The sequence below is a fragment of the Sciurus carolinensis genome, chromosome 16, assembly GCF_902686445.1.
Source record: "Sciurus carolinensis chromosome 16, mSciCar1.2, whole genome shotgun sequence".
NCBI classification, from domain to species: Eukaryota; Metazoa; Chordata; class Mammalia; order Rodentia; family Sciuridae; genus Sciurus; species Sciurus carolinensis.
The window spans coordinates 65723779-65741632 of NC_062228.1; the positions used below are offsets into that span (position 1 = coordinate 65723779).

Consider the following 17854-nt stretch of genomic DNA (forward strand, 5'->3'; position numbering starts at 1 on the left):
TGTCAGTCTATGCATATCTACATTCAGGTGTGATCTGGTTACTGCGTTGGTGCACACTCAGAGCTGTTAGGAGTTAGTTGGGAAGCAGTATAAACAGTATAGCAAGGCAGACATAAGGGAATGGAGAGTGGTTTGAGCTCTGGAAAAGGAGACACGTCATCCTCAAGGTGTTCATTTAAAACTCAATGCACACTGAATCAAACACATTTGTGGGCAGCCAGTTTGAGTACTGACCTGTAGTTCTACTTTCCTTCCTCCTTTTGGTTTGGAATTTTAGAAATGTAACAACTTCTTTAGTTTAAATGACGTAGATTTGAAACAGTTGACCTGGAATTGGGAAAGAGGATAAAACTTATACTTTATTTTCTATTCTTCATTGATTACTGATCAAGTTTTATCTCGTTTTTAAAATTTCTGTTGTTTTGTTTATATGTAAATGGTGAACACATCTCAGTCCTCTTTTTTTTTTTTTTTGGTGTTCTTTTTTGTTTGTTTGTTTCCTTTTGGAACTGGGGATTGAACCGAGGCTTTGTGAATGTGATGCTTTGCTGCTGAGCTACATCCCAGCCCTCAGTTCTCTCTCTTATGAAAAGTGGTTTCATATAAAACCTAGCTTTTGAGAACTCTTGAATATCTAATGAAATTGTCTTTCTTGTCAATAATCATGGATCTACACCTCTTCATGCTGAAGTTAGTCACCATGTTACCCTAGAGCAGAGACTAATGACAATTGCATTGCATTAGATCTCACCACCTACACTGCTATTCCTAATGAAAAGGTCTCACAGATCCCTTAGCCTAAGCTGCTGCTTCGTTATGGTGAAGATGAACAGCTCTTCTTTGTATGCCATGGTCTTTAATTTTACATTAATAGTTATTACTTTATGCTAGGCACTGTGCTGAGCAATTTACATGCATTATTTAATTCTCTCATTAACTTTTGAGGTAGTATCATTATTATTCCTACAATATAAATAAGACTTAAGTTTACAAAGGATAAACTGCTTCCTCAAAATTAGGACTAGAAAATGGAAGATTAAGGATTGGAGCCCAGATCTACTGGCTGTCGGAATGAGTACTGAATTCTGAGTCCATATTCAGGGAATGAGAGGGTTTTGGAAGGTAGTCTGGGATAAAGTATTGGATGAGGGAGGGCAGAGGCTTTTTAGGTTACTTTGAGAGGTGTGCTGAGAACTATGGGATGTCACTGAGGGATTTAATGAGGAATGATGTAATCAACACTTTTTTTAAAATACAAGTTTGGCAGAAAGGCTGAGGATGGAAAGGCAATGGTGCACACACGGAGACTCACAGAAAGCTATTTCCATATTCAACAGATTGTATGTACTGGATAAGGATGATTTAGTGGAAATGCATTAAATGGGTCAGCTTCTGTACATATTTAGGAGATAAAACCTACAGGTCTTGGTAAGTGATTAGATGTGGAGGGTGAGTGAGAAGAAAGGGCCAAGAAAGTCTCCATAGTGTGGATTTTCTCGTGGTGAGCGAGGTGTGCACGCTGTCTGAAGGACTTCCTGCAATCTTTACATTCATAGGGTCTTTCCCCAGTGTGGATTCTCTGATGCAGAGTAAGTGATCCACTATAGCTAAAGGCTTTCCCACAGATATTACATTCGTAAGGTTTCTCTCCAGTATGAATTCTCTGATGTTGAGCAAGGCCTGCATTCTGGCTGAATGTTTTCCTACATTCCTTGCACATATAAGGTTTTTCTCCAGTATGACTTCTCTGATGTTGTGCAAGTGAGGAACTATTGCTAAAGGCCTTCCCACATTCCACACATTCATAGGGCTTCTCTCCAGTATGAACCCTCTGGTGCTGATCAAGGTATGCAATCTGACTGAAGGCTTTCCTACATACTTTACATTCATAAGGCTTCTCTCCAGTATGAACTCTCTGGTGTTGAGCTAGGTGTGCATACTGGCTGAAGGCCTTCCTACATTCCTTACATTCATAGGGTCTCTCTCCTGTATGAATTCTCTGATGTACAATTAAGTATCCACGATGACTAAAGGCCTTCCCACACACATGACATACGTAAGGTTTCTCTCCAGTGTGAATTCTCTGATGTTGAGCAAGAAATGAACCATTACTAAAGGCCTTTCCACACTCAATACATTCAAAAGGTCTCTCTCCAGTATGAACTCTCTGGTGTTGAGTCAGGTGTGCAATCTGGCTGAAGGCTTTTTTACATTCTTGACACTGATAAGGTCTCTCTCCAGTATGCACTCTCTGGTGTTGAGCTAGGTGTGCATTCTGGCTGAAGGCCTTCCGACATTCTTTACATTCAAAAGGCTTCTCCCCAGTATGTATTCTCTTATGTTGAGCAAGGTTTGCACTCTGGCTGAAGGTTTTCCCACATTCAACACATGCATAGGGTTTCTCTCCAGTATGAATTCTCTGATGGAGAGTAAGGGATGAACTCTGATTGAAGACTTTCTCACATTCATTACATTTCAAAAGTTTCTTTTCTACATAGACCTTCTTATGTTTCATTTCAACAGATTTTTTTCGATAACGTCTCTTTTGTGGTTCACATTTATGTACTCTTTCTTTGGTGGGGAACCTCTGATGTGAATCTAGTCTTGCATCCAGATTGAATGTTTCCCAAGATCTATTGCACTCATTACTTTGATCTTCAGGGAGGATTCCTTCATGAGTGATGATCAATTGATCAGAGAGTATCTCCTGACTTCCCACCTTGTTCTTAAACCAGCCCTCACTTTCACAGTCTTTCAAATTGGGACAAACAAGGCTCTGAGTGAGATGGCTTCTTCCCATTGTCACTACTTTGGCTGATTCTTGATAAACATCTTGCTTTGATGAAAAGTCACTGTTTTTAAATAGATGCTCCCAATCTAAAAGATATCAAGAAAACAAACATCTTTTGTGTTATTCATTATAAGGAAACTTCTAAAACAAAAATGGGAAAATGAAATGCAAAAGTATTTCAAAATTTATGTCTCTTAATGCATTCTAAAACTTATGAGGTTACAAACAATGAGAGCTTAAGAAAGTTGATTCAGGAAATAAAACAATCATGCATAACCAGTAAGGTAACATTAGAAAAGCAAAACACTGAAGATGTCATCGAAAATTACAATTGCCATTTTATATCTAAGTTAATATTATAGTCTTCAGCTTTCCTCTACTGCTGTAGTTTATTCTGCATTCAAGCTACGTTGATCATCTTTAAAAAATAGATTTTAAAGGCTGGGTGCAGTGATGCATGCCTGTAATCCCAGCAACTCAGGAGGCTGAGGGAGGAGGATCACAAATTCAGGGTCATAAGACCTGGGCAACAAGACCCTGTGTCAAAAGAAAAAAATAAGAAGGTCTGAGGATGGCGGGGGATGTATTTATTTCAGTAGTAGAGTGTGGCCTGGGTTCAATTCCAGTAACAAACAAACAAAACAAAAACAAAAACAAAAAAAAAAAAAGGGGGAAAAAAAGCACCAATTTTAAAATGTTAAGAATATAGCTAACGAATGTGCATTGGATCTCCCAAAACATACATTTGAAACTCTGGTTGCTCATGAAGCTACACATGTAAATTTTTGTAGTTAGAGAAAGATCTTTTTGAGATTAATTTTCTAATTCCAACTAAACATAAACATAAATTTTCAATTGATCCTTGAAGCTAAGATTCCTTTATGTAAAACAAAAATCTTATATCAAACTGGTTAGTTTTTATTAACTTAGCCCAGGCCTTAATCTGCCTCCCGCTTTCCAGTGACTTCTCACCATGCCTATATTAAAGTCGAAATCCCTAACCTGATTTGTAGAACTCTGTGTGGCCTGTTCTCTGACCCTGCCCTCCACAGGTCTCTCACCTGCCTACTGCACCTCAGCTACCTGGGTATTCCCATGTGAAAGCACCTGCCCTGCATATCTTCTTCCCTCCCTCAGTGTGCTGCATGCAGGGTCTGCTCACACATTACCTCTCCTGATGACCTTCTTGACCTCCCAATATAAAGTATGAGACACTTAGCACTGTCCTTCTGTCTTGCACTTCATAGCACTTAACTTTGTTCACATTATAGTATGTACTAATTTAATCTCTGTCGTCACCAGAATGGACAATTCCATGTGCAAGAACCACCCCTCCCCTTTCTTGAATACCCACTGCCTAGAATAGGATGGGCTTACAATAGTGAATCAATAATACTTGAAATACCAAATTTATCCTTTCAGTTGAATGATCTGCTTGCACAATGGAGTAAATGACTGAAATACTACCAGTGAACTGGATATACCACAGTAGAAAATGAAATTTGACAGGAAAAAAATCAAAAGGCAACAGACTCAAATTGCAGCTGCTTACTCCTGCTGTCCTGCCTCACTGCTCTTCTAAATTGCCCCCGTGTAGCTAAACAATTACAAATTAACTCATGAACGTCCCCTAGAGAGCCAACAGGAAGATGAAGTCCTGAAGACTCAATAAGGCATATAAAATGATTGACAGGAAGCACTGAATCTAGGTAAACCCAGGATTAAGTTGATAAAACTGTAATAAAAAAGTAAAAATACAAGTCATCATTTTTAATATTTAATTCTCAGTGGATTGATAAGTTAAGGATCTTTATTATAATTATTATAGTCATACCTCTCAAATTTTAGGGTGCATCAGAATTACCTACAGAACTTGTTAAAATACAGATTGCTGCAACTCAGGAGGCTGAGGCTGGAGGATCACAAGTTCAAAGCCAGCCCTGGCAACTTAGTGAGACCACCACTCTCTAAATAAAAAAATAATAATTCCCTGGTACCACTAAATACGTACATACATAAATAGGGTTGAGATGGAGCTCAGTAGTAGAGCACCCCCGGGTCCAACCCCCACTACCGCAAAAAGAAAAAAATGCAGATTGTTGGGCCCCATGCGCAGAGTTTCTGAGTAGGTCTGGGATCAGGGCTGAATCCACATTTCTAATAAGTTCCCAGGTGATGCTGCTCATCTCAAGACCATATTTTGAATACTACTGCCCAACAGCAACCACTGAAAGCATAATGGAAAGACATTCCTAAAAAGCCAGGAAATAAATTAATATTCTAAAACATATTCAAATAAGCTAAAAGAAGATAAGAAAGAAGGAAACAGAATAAAAATAACAGAGCAAAGAAAAAAATGATAATGACAGACTAAAATCAAGCTATATAAATAATTACAGGTTGACTATCTCTTATGGTAGAACCAGAAGTGTTTTGGATTTCAGACATTTTTTTTGTATATTTGCATATATATAATGAAATATCTCAGGGACAGGACCCAACTATAAACATAAAACTCATTTATGTTTCATACACACCTTATACATGTAGCTTGAATGTAATTTTATATAACATTTAAAATAATTTTGTGGATACAAGAAGTTTCATGGTGTGGAATTTTCCACTTATGGCATGTCAGCATTCAAAAAAATTTCAAATTTCAGAGCATTTCAGATTTGTGGATTAGGGATGTTCAAGCTGCATACTAAATATTAATGGATTTCCTAACCAGTTAAAAGGTAGCATGTGTAAGAAGAAAGAGAAACAGGAAGACCCATGCTGTCCACAGTAACATGCAAACAGCAAGCATAGGCCAGAGTATTTCTATTCATATCAGAGGAAATAAACCTCAAAGGTATTACCAGAGAGAAAGAGGGACATACCATGATAAATGATCAAGTCATCAGGAAATTATAATTATTATTATTATTATTTTTTTGGGTGCTGGGGATCAAACCCGAACCCAGGGCCTTGTGCTTACAAGGCAAGCACTCTACCGACTGAGCTATCTCCCCAGCCCCAGGAAATTATAATTATTAATGTGTATGCATCTAATGCATCACCTCAGATACATTAGAACAAATTTGACAATGTTAATTACTAAAAGAAAATTGTATGATCATTTTAGGTGATTTCAATATGTTACACCCAGCAACTGATAAAACTAGATAAAAATTAGTAAATATATACAGGATCATATCAGGATTAACTACCTTGATGTCATTTATATTGCTAGAACACTATACACATCAACTATACAACAGGTATTGATGGCATGTTCAATCAGACCAAATAATGGTCTAGGAAACAAGTATGTTCTTAGTAAACAGTATGGTCTTAACCTCAACAGAATTAAGTTAAAAATAAATAATGATGTCTAGTAACCTTAACTCATCTGGGAATTAAATAATCATGAGTCAAAGAGTTTAATAAATCAGAAAATATCTTAAATTGACTAACAATGATAAAACACACCAAAATTTGTGTGATATTGCTAAAACAGTACTGAAAGGAAATTCTTTAAGCCATTTGTATTAGAAAAAAATCTACAAGTATAGATATCAACAGTATAAGGTATGACCTCAAAAGGGAGAAGAAAACCACAATAAACTCTAGGAAAATAGAAACAAAAAAAGCTAAGTAGAGAAAATAACAAAACAGAAAACAATTAATAGAGAAGTAAAACCAAAAGTAAGTTTATTGAAAAGATCACTGATTAGGAGAAAAAAAAAAAAAAAGAACAGAAGTCAGAAAAATCAGAACTGAAAGAAAAGCTGGGTGTGACAGCATGCACTTGGAATCCCAGGCATGCAGGAGGATTGCGGGTTCAAGGCCAGGCTCAGCCACTTAGGGAGACCCTGTCTCAGAATAAAAATATACCTGGTGCTCAGTAGTACAGCACCCTGGATTCAATTCCCAGGGCCATAAACAAAACACAGAACAACAAAACAAAACATAAAACACTGCAAGGAATTATCATTATACACCCTATGACATCAAGTAGGAAATATTATGAACATGTTAATAAACTGGACAACTCCAATAAAATGCACAAATCCTTGGAAAGATATACCCTACCAGAGTTGATTCAAGAAGAATTAGATAACCAAAATAACCCTATCCATTAAGGCTGTTAATGAATAAAAATATCCCACATGAAGAATGTTCTTGGGCTGGCTGGGGTTGTGGCTCAGTGGCTGAGCCCTTGCCTAGCATGTGTGAGGCACTAGGTTAGATCCTCAGCACCACATGTAAGTAAATAAAATAAAGGTTCATTGAAAACTAAAAAAAAGTTTAAAAAGCAAAAAAATGAAACAAAACAAATGTCTTAACAGGCACAGATGTCTTAACTGATGAATTCCACCAGTTTAAGGAAGAAACAATACCATTCTACCCAACTCTTCCAGAAAACAGAAGAGGGCAAAATACTTCCCAACTTGTGTCCATAATGCCAGCATTATCCTGGCAATGAAATTATAAGAAGGTAAATCCATACAGCAATGTAAATCCACACACCAATGCATAAGAATATAAATGTAAAATCTTAAGTAAAACTGGCAAACCAAATCCAGGACAATATGAAAAGCATAATCTTGATCAAGTAGAGTTTGTCTCAGGAAAGTAAGATTTTGGTTTAGTATTTGAAAATCATCAATGCACTCCATCATATTAACAGAATAAAGAAGAAAACCTGCATGATCAGATTTAGAATGAGTATTTGACCCATTTATTACAAAAAATTTTAGCAAATCAGGGATAAAAAGGAATTGCTTCAAACTCATCAAGATCATCTATGAAAAAAACTATAGCTTACATCAACTGAACAGTGATAGAACACATTTCCTCTGACAAATGGCACAACACAAATATATCTGTTCTTACCAGTTGTATTCAATATTGTGTAGGAGATGCTAGCCATTGACATACACCAAGAAGAAATGATCAGAAAGGAAGAAATACAACTCTGTGTTTGCAGATGTCATAGCTCTGTATGTGAAAAATCCTCAGGAACATTTAAAACAACTCCTACAACTCCTACTATATGAACCTGAAGCAAGGTCATAAGATGTAGAGTTAATATGAAAACACTTTACATTCTTTGCATACTAACAGAACACTACTGGAAAACAGAATTTTAAAAAATTATATTTTTAATAACACCCAAAAAACATAAAAGATTCAGGAAAAAATTTAAAAAGATATATAACATCACTACACTGGATACTACAAAATAATCCTATGAGAAATTAAAGTACACCATATGGTTTATTAAAAAATACTCATGGATTAGAAGAATCAATGTTTTTAAGGTGTCAATTCTCTCTCAATTGGTACATGGATTCAGTGTAATCCCAATGAAAATCCAAGCTTTCTGAACAGAAATTCTCAACTTCATTCTAAAATTTATATAAAAAGCAAATGACCTATAGTAGTCAGAGGATTTTACAAATGGCACACTCTGATATCAAAATTAATCATAAAGCTACAGCATTCAAGGCAATGTGGTTCTGGTGAAAGGATAAACGTATAAATTGCCAGGTGCAGTGACACCTGCCTGTAATCTCAGTGGCTTGGGAGACTGACATAGGAGGATTGAAAGCTCAAGATCAACTTCAGCAATTTAGCTAAGAAACTTAATAAGATCCTGTCTCAAAACAAAATAAAAAATAAAAAGGCCAGAATGTAGCTCAATGGTAAATGCCCCCCCCAACCCCCAGGGTTAATCCGATACACAAATAAAACAAAACAAAACAGAATAAAACTATAATACGATTATTATAATTACTAAGGTTAAAACTAGCACTGTTTTAATATTAATATTAATATTAATATTTTTTGAGGACATAAAGCAAGCAAAATGCTCATACATTGCTAGAGGTTATGTAAAGTGGTATCATCCTTTTGGGAAACTTTGGCAGTTTCTTACAAAATTAAATATGATTATCATATGACCCAGTTTAGATATTTACCCAAGAGAAATGAAAACAACTGTCCAAGCAATGTTCTGTACATAACAGCTTCATAGTAACTTTATTTATAATAGCCCCAAACTAGAAACAACACAAATGGATAATTTGTTTATCCATTCACAGTGGAAGTTATTCAACTTAAAACTACTTAGCAATAAAAGGATCAGTGTATTCATACATGCAACAATGTGGACAGATTTCAAAATCATCATGCCGAATGAGAGAAGCTGGATAGAACATAAGCCATGGTGGATGATTCCACTTAGTTTGGCCTAATCTAAAGTGACAAAGATAATATTAGTATTTGTTTGGAACTCAAGATGGAGAAATGGATGGACAAGAGATACAAGCAATCTTTCTTTTTTTCGTTTTCCCTTTTTTGTGGCACAGAGGATGGAGTCTTCCACATGCTAGGCAAATCCTCTAACACTAAGTTATACCTGCAGCCCATAAGCAATCTTTTGGCATGTAAATACTATGTGTCTTGATTGTGGTGATGATTTCAAGGATGTATGTCAATATTAGAAATTCTTAAATTGTACAATTTATGTACATGCAGTTTGATGTTTATAAATATTCCTTAATATTAATACTATCTGATAAGATATAATAAAGCAATTGGATTAAAATACATTAAAACCAAAAAATTCTTCTTAAAACAATTCTCCAGTGAAAGGGAACTTCAAAACTGTAGTTTATCTAGGAAATGGCAATAACAAAAATGTTAAATGTCAAAGTCTGTAGGACAGAGTTATAAGGAAGATTTAAATTCATAGCCCTTAATAATTTCATTACTGAGTAAGAGAAAATGAAAGTGACATATTAAGCTCACATTCCAACAAGACAGAGAACAAACTAAATAAGAAAATTAGAAGGAAAATGTTATTAAGGTAAAAAGCAAAATAACAAAGAATTGAAAAAGAAAAGAATGGTAACATTAAAAAGATAAATCCATTAGCTGGGTCTTGAAAAATAAAACTGATTTATGAGTGGCAACCTAATAAATTTTTAAAAAAATAATAAGTATATAAAATAAGAATCTTGCCAGGCATGGTGGCACATGCCTGTAATCCCAGCAATTCAGGAGGCTGAGGCAGGGAGATCACAAGTTTAAGGTCAGCCTCAGCTACTTAGTGAGACCATGTCTCAAAAAAAAAAAAAAAATGATGAAAGAAAGGGGATATGGCTCAATGGTAAAGAGTGCCCCAGTACTCTAAAAGAAAAGGCTAAAGAAACTAAAATTGGAAACTATGATAGATATAAAAGGAATAAAAGATATTAGTATTATAGAATACAATATAAAAGATAATAGTATTAGATAAAAGGAGTAAAAGATATTAATATTACAGAATAACAGATTACTTTGCTCAAAATCATGGGGAAAATCTGGTAATGAAAAGGATAATTATGTAGAAAAAAAACTTTTAACCAAAGACAGAAACAATAGTCAGTTTACCAGAGGACACTGAGAAAGTTGTCAATGATCTACTTTCCCATAAGAACTTAAGGGTTTACTTCTCAAATTCTTTTTTTTTTTTTTTAATTTTCTTTAGATGTGGATGGATCTTTATTTTATTCATTTATTTATGTGTGATGCTGAGAATGGAACCCAGTGCCTCACACATGCCAGGCAAGCGCTCCACCACTGAGCCCCAGCCCCAACCCCTTCATTTCTCAAACTCTTAAGACAGATGATCTCATTCATTCATACTGACATCTTTAAATCAGATTTTTTTCTGAGCCTGCCTTCCAATCCAATTGTATGTTGCATTTCTACACTTGGAGAACTTCACATCTCTTCAGAATAAATCTACTTTCCCAGCCAAATTCCTCATCTTTCCTCCTATCAAGCTATTTTCTTATGATTATTTCTATTAAGTGCTATTAAGTTCCAGTTACCTAGACTTGAAAATAAAACTAGAGCCAGGTGTGGTGGTGCACACCTGTAATCCCAGCAGCTTGGAAAGCTGAGGCAGAAGTTCAAAGCCAGCCTCAGCAAAAGTGAGGTGCTAAGCAACTCAGTGAGACCCTGTCTCAAAGTGAAACACAAAATAGGGCTGGGGATGTGGCTTGGTGGTCGAGTGCCCCTGAGTTTCCCAATACCAAAAAAAAAAAAAAACAAACAAACTAGAAATGCTTTATTTTTTTAGCAAGATTCTGTGCTCAAAGCAGAAAATCAATGAAAGAATAAATGAATTTAAAAAAAAAAAAAAGAATCAATCCTTCAAGCAAAGGAATAAATATCTGGAAAAGAACGAAGTCTGAATTTAAACAAATGGAATGAATAAACTAGAGCAAAACTAAAAGATAAGGACAAAGAGACAATTGACATTTTGACCCACAGATCAGGAAAATAGGTTATCATAGAAGGTAATAACTTTTGAGAGAAGATACACAAAAAGAATAAATTAGGGAGGTCATGCTAAAACATGCTTCTTCCCAGGCCTTTAGCCTTGAATAAAAGCACCCAGGAGAAGCATCTATTATGGGCTGGAACTAACTTTCCCTAGCAATGATTCTGCCCCTCTAGTTCTCACTCACCAGGGCATGTTCCTCTTGTTCTCTCCTTCTTCACCATCCAGGGCTCTTTTCCTTGCTCCAATAATGAGATCACATCTGGCTTAGAAAAAGAAATCCCTGCTTACAAGAAATAAAAGAGGAATTAGCCACACCTGTAAATCATTAAGTTCCTTGGTCATCAAGAGGGAGGGGGCACCATAGGAGGGAGATGGAGAAGAGATAAAATATTCTGAAAAATGAGGAAGATGAAATTGCAGGACCATACTAATGAAGATACTAATTCTGCAAAACTCAACCTATTTGGGGGAGCACAAGAAAACTTTTTTTCTATGGGGTCTTGCTATCCTGGCCAGGTTGGCCCTGCTGGGCTCAAGCAATTCTGTCACAGCCTCCCAAGTAGATGGGACCACAGGCACACACCACTGCATCCACCTTAAGAGAGAGAAATTCAGTGAAGCACACTGGAGGCTTTCCAAACACATCACTGAAACACAATCCTGCATACAAATTCTGAATTATAAGGAGTCCTCCTTACCCAGTGATACCAGGCTCCTGTAGTTCTCCAACATGACCTTCCTGTACAAAGTCCTCTGAGTGGGATTCAGCCATTCCCATTCCTCTTGAGTGAAACTTACAGACACATCCCCAAAAGTCACCAAATCCTGAAATGACACAAACACATTCTTGCTCAGTTAGTGTTCAAATCCTACCATGGGCCTAAGTCAAAGAGTTAAACTGTCTATAGTTTTGGAGATAATATTGCATATAGAAAAATCTTCTGATAGTGTCCTAGGTTCAGAACAATGCATGTCAAATAACTGATAGATGATTTTTCTGCTTATTTTGATGGAAAGTATACAATTTCAGAGAGAATAGCTATTGGTGCAGAAAAGATTTATCAAACATACACACACAAAAAAACCCCCAGAAAACTGTAATCAATCAAGAATAAACTAATAGATTATTTATACTAAATGCCAGGATTTCTCAATTTGGGGAAAACAGTACACTAGGGAAATAAACAAGATATTATGTAATAAGTAATGGATGCGTATTATTTAGTTACTAAAAAGGTTTTAAAGATTCTGTGCAATTAATAAGATAATAATGGGAAAATACCTGATTTATCCAAAAAACAAAAATAAGAAATAAAGAAACCAAGAAAAAATGGGATAAATGGAAAACAAACAGGAATATGGTGGGTTTAAATACATATCCATGAGTAATAACATTAAATGGAATATACTAAACACTAATTAAAAGACTAAGATTACCAGATGGATTTTGAAAAACTAACTATACGCTGTTTATAAGAGTCATCCTTTAAATATAATCTTTGTTGGCAGAGATTTTCAAAAGGTATGCATTAAAATCACATAATCACATTGTGGGGCTGGGGAGATAGCTCAGTTGGTAGAGTGCTTGCCTTGCAAGCACAAGGCCCAATCCCCAGCACTGGGGGAAAAAAAAAAAAAAAAAATTACATTGGGGTCAGTTGTGTAGACCACGCCTATAATCCCAGTGACTCTGGAGGTTGAGGCAAGAGGACTGCAAATTCTATTGGATAGTGTTGCTCTAGATGATTTCTGAATATGGCCTGCATTTCTCATACAACCATTCTCTATTTTAATCTAGTAGTTTATATGGTTTTATTTTTTAATATTCAACATACAAAATCTTTAAGTGTAAGGAAGAACATTTTTTCTAAGTGAATAATCTGTACTTTTCCCACTGATTTAACACTATATCAGTACATTATCATATAATAAGCAAACTAGATGTTAAATTCTACACAGACAACGTCTATTTTTATTTACCACAGCACTTAGTTCACAGTGCTTAGTAACAGTGAATGAATAAATAGTTTCCATTCTTATGGAATTCTTACACTTACATTTGTTTCTGGACATTATATACTGATGTTTTGTGTTTCTTCTAGTTCCAATTCCATAGACTATTTCAATTTTCATTATTATAGACTTTTGTCATTTTTTTAAAAATATTTTTTATTTGTAGATGTACACAATATCTTTATTTATTTATTTATTTATTTATTTTTATGTGGTGCTGAGGATCCTCACACACGTGAGGCAAGCATTCTACCACTGAGCTACAACCCCAACCCTGATTTTTGTCACTTTTTAAAATTGTAGATTCAGGTGCTTCCCCCATAACTTTCTTTTTTCAAAAAACATCCATTTTTCCACATTAATTCCACTATCTTAACTGAATGACCTAGAATATCATAGCTGCAGCTTGCTGTGAACTCAGGACGCCCCTAAAATGAGAATTCACTATTCCCATAATATTCTACTCTTCAAAGTCCACAGAATATCTACAAAAAAGCCCTGCCTCATCTGATCCTCACTCTAATATTCAAAATACAGTATATCTCACTCCTCCAAATTACCTCAAATAACGAACTCAAAAGAGGTGCAGAACTATTACTTGAGTAAAGAGGAAAATACTAGCTAGGGGAAAATAAGGAAGCTCATGGCTTTTGGGGAATTTCTTTTTTTCTGAAGGGAAGATATATGGAACGAGTCACTGCATAAATGAGATCTGTTAGGCTGGAGCATTCTGGAAGAAAAGTTCATATAACCTGAAAAATAAGATGGTATTTTAGAGAAATGAAAAGAAATGGTTCTTACCTTTGACATGGCTTTAAGACTTTTAAGAGTTTATGACAGTTCTTCTGTCCTTCTCCTTCAAACTCCTCTCTGGAAGAAGGGCAGTGTCCTGAGAAAATAGAGCTGGAGAAGGAAAAAGAAACCATGAAGTGCCAGATTAGCCCAGCAGCTCCCAAGGTCACCAGTCTAGAAACCAGCTTTTCCTTCCCTCTCTCCTCCCGCACCGCAGATTTCAGGTTATTGAATTGAGTCATTTTATCTAAACTTACAATTCTTTTTCAAAATAATTCTAAACTTAAAATTGTATATCTCAAGAATACAATATATAATTTGTGCATAAATTATCCACTCACTGATAAACAATAACAGCAACTACAGAATGGCATTATCAAGGAAGGATCTTCCACCTTTTCACTCATGAAGGCTTTTTCATCAGTGAAATTAGAGGTTGACTCATAAGGTGGAGGCAAGAGTATTGCAAGTTTGAGGCCTGCCTCAGCAACTCAGCAAGACCCCTTCTAAAAAAATATCCACGATGTCATGGTAATAATTAAGCCAAACTGGAAATGAGGTCTTAATTTTTAGTGTGTCTACCAGATGATGATGTTGAAAGGAAATACGCCCCCAACCTTTTTACAAATTGAGAGAGAAAGCCACCAAGTGAGTGCCTTAGGGAAAACATCTTTATACAGAGTGGGCATCAGAGGGGTCATGTGTTTCTGAAGACACTAGACAAAAGAGTCAGGACAACCTCTTAGGGTCTTGGCTTATAACAAATGCACCTAAAAACCAAGCTCTTAACTTTTCTGAGCAATTTCCTCAGAAAGGGTGGGGGAGGTAGGAGACACAGGCTACTGGTGAACAGCCATTGGAACCTCTTAATCCTGAGTTCTTTCCCACTAGACCTCAATAACTTGTAGAATAAAGCATCTAAGAAGCAGCATAGGGGCCGGAGGGGTAGCTCAGTGGTAGAGTGCTTGTCTAACATCTGAAGTCCCTGAGTTCTATCTCTAGCACTGTGGTAGGTGGTGGTGGGGAACAGAATGAAGCAGCAGTAATTAAGTGGGAAGAAGCCCTAGCTAGGCATGGTGGTGCATGCCCACAATCCCAGCTACTCAGGAGGCTAAGGCAGGAGGATCCCAAGCTTCAATCTAACCTGGGCAATTTAGGAAGACCTCTCAAAATAAAACAGAAAAAGGCTGGGGATGTAGTAAAGTGGTAGAGCACTTGCCTGGTATGTGGGGGTTGGGAGCCCTGGGCCTGGGATCAGAAGGCTTAAATTCAAACACCCAGTCCAACTCTATTCAGTCTCACAAGTCCGACAAACAGTGACAGTCTTACACTTTCAGACTCCAAGGGTCATACCATCTGACACAGTCACAATCCCTGTTACAGGACCCTAATACATGGTGGCAGGGGTTCACTGTCACAGTGCACGTGGTTCCACACAAGTAGCTTCACTGTCACAGGCTAGCTCACATACAGTGTCATTTTTCGCATGATGACATACATTCCCACTATCTCAGTCTCATACACAGTAGTGGGTCCCATGTTGACCCGGTCTCATACTGTCACAGTGTCACACATCCTCATGGCCTGAAAACAGTGTTCAGTCACAGGCCCCATCACACATGATGGGATGGTCTCACGCTGTCACAGTGTCATGCACACATTCAGGCTCCCACACTGATACAGGGTGGTACTACCGCACAGCAACCCATACACTGTCCCAGGACCCCTTGCATACAGTGGTGGGTCTCACACTGTCACACACACTGTCACAGCTTCACCTCCATTCACAATCTTACATGCTGCCATGGGCCCCCTTACACCTGGTGGCATGATATACAGTGTCACACTGACAGCCTCAGCCACGTCAGCATGGCCTGTGCATGCTGGCCGCTGTCACACTGTCAGTGTCACACTCACCCTCAGCTGCGAGCACGGCCCGGGCGCGCTGGCGCGGAGTCACACTGTCACACACGGAGTCACACTCAGCCTCAGCCGAGAGCACGGCACGCGGGCGCGCTCTCCCTGGTCGCACGGTCGCGTCCTCCCACGCCGTCCCCTGGCCCCGGGCCCGCCCCTGCTCACCGCCTCCTCGCTCGGGGCGCACGCTGGCGGGCCCGGGACTGGATCTCCGCCGCCCGCCGCGCTCACAAAGGCGCCGCGCGCCGGCGCAGGCGGCCGGGGCCGCGGGGGCCGCCGGGAGGTGGGGGGCAGCGCGGGGCGTGCTGGGAGGCTGCGGGACGACGACCGCAGGCCCCGCCCACGGCGGCCGCCGTGACTCCGCGCCCCGCCCACCCAGCCGCCGGGACCGCCGGGGCGGGCGGAGTGCGCAGGCGCGACTCGCGGTCCCGCTGAGTGCGCGTGCGCAGCCCCCGCCCTGCCTGCGGTTCTCTGTCCAAGACGGGGCGCCTGCCGCGTCGGGCCGCGGGGTGGCGCCCGGGAGAATTAAATAGGGAAAGTGAGGGACTTAAGGGAACGAAGCAGGGAGTTGAGCTGTTCCCTCTGTTCTTCCACCAATAGTCTGTGAACTCGTCCCTCCAGTTCTTCGGAAACTGGTGGCACCCTTTCGCCAAGTCAGCGGTGGTAGCACGGCATGAGCGGAGAAATCTGTCTTGAGGACGGGAAAAAGCATTAATCGAAGCCCCAGTAAAGTGAACTAGCGCGTGGGTGCAAGTAGAAAATGGTCGGAAGTACGTCTGTTTTAAAACGACTTAAAAAATAAGACAGAGCAATTGTGTGATAATGAGACGTGAAAGATTTTGGGGTTTTGTTTTTTTTGTCCACTCACCCTGTACCGGGAATTGAACGGAGGGTCTCCCATACTGGGCAAGTGCTCTACCACTGAGCAGTATCCCCCGCCCCCTTTTATTTTGAAAAGGACTGGCCAGGTTTCCGAGGCTGCGCTCAATGATCCTCCTGCCTCAGCCTCCTTAGTTGTTGAAATTACAGGCATGCACAACTACGATGGGCTCAATTGTTTTTGTACCTGTCAAAAATCTGTTGAGATATCTGGTAAGGACTTGTATTCAGAATTCGCAAAGAACACAACTCACTCATAAAAACAAATAATGCAGTTTTTTAAGTGAACAAAGGATGTGAATAGACATTTCTCTAAAGAAGATATATAAATAGTTCATAAGTACTTGAAAAGCTATTGACCTCTTCAGTCATAGGGGAGAACCAAATTAAAGCCACCATGGCATAATACTTCAAACCCCTCATGAAGACCAGTATCAAAAAGTCAGCGGAAATGAGTGGGCAAGGATGTGGGGAAGTTGGAACCCTCATGCATTGTTGGTCGGAAAGTAAAACAATGCAGCTGCTTTGGAAAACATTCTGGAAGTTCCTCGAAAAATTAAATATTCAGTATATTAGTTTGCTAAGGTTGCCGTAACAGAACACCACAGACTAGGTGACCTCAACAATAGAAATTTATTTTCTTACAGTCCTGAAGCTGAAGTCCAAGATCACAGTGTTGGTTGCTTTGGTCTTCCTTGAGGCCGCGTCCTTGACTTCTTCCTGCCTCTTCACATAGTACATCCCGTAGTGCCCACATGTTCTGATTATCCTTGCCTCTTAAGAACCCCAGTCACAATAGATTAGTGCTCCATACTAAAAGGCTCATTTTAACTTTATTTCCAAACACAGTTAGGTCCTGAAATACTGAGGTTGGGACTTCAGTGTGTGGATGGGCAAAGGGACACGATGCAGCCCACAGCATGGAGTCACCATAGGATCAGGAATTCCAGCTCTAAGTTCATATCAAAAAAAATGGGAACACCTAAATGCAAAACTAGCACATAAATGTCCGTTGCAGCATTACTCATAGTAGGAGAGGAGGGACAATCCGAGTATACATAGTAGTCAGTCACTGAAAAGCAACGAAGGCTGGGGATGTACCTCAGTGGCACTGCGCTTGCCTTGAGAACATTATA

General features: G+C 38.6%; 1 protein-coding gene across 4 annotated transcripts; it reads right to left on the minus strand.

The window, feature by feature from the left end:
- Positions 1-646: 646 nt before the first annotated feature.
- Positions 647-16115, minus strand: Znf583 (zinc finger protein 583). Of its 4 annotated transcripts, none has more exons than XM_047528345.1 (5): positions 16005-16115; positions 13932-14033; positions 11816-11942; positions 11302-11400; positions 647-2877 (listed from the first exon to the last, which is right to left on the minus strand). In XM_047528345.1, exons 2-5 carry the CDS (start codon positions 13938-13940, stop codon positions 1403-1405), a joined length of 1710 nt encoding a protein of 569 aa, XP_047384301.1. In that variant the 5' UTR covers positions 13941-14033; positions 16005-16115; the 3' UTR covers positions 647-1402. The 4 variants fall into 4 exon arrangements, with proteins under 4 accessions (XP_047384301.1, XP_047384302.1, XP_047384300.1 ...); XM_047528346.1 differs by having other exon boundaries at positions 11302-11397; positions 15840-16105; XM_047528344.1 differs by having other exon boundaries at positions 15840-16105.
- Between the last annotated feature and the right edge of the window lie 1739 nt (positions 16116-17854).

Coding starts and splice junctions, on each gene's coding strand:
- Znf583 (XM_047528345.1), bottom strand. Junction 11,401..11,815: donor CAGGAGCCTGGTATCACTGG/GTAAGGAGGACT, acceptor ATTTCTTGTAAG/CAGGGATTTCTTTTTCTAAG. Junction 2,878..11,301: donor AACAAGAGGAACATGCCCTG/GTGAGTGAGAAC, acceptor GATATCTTTTAG/ATTGGGAGCATCTATTTAAA.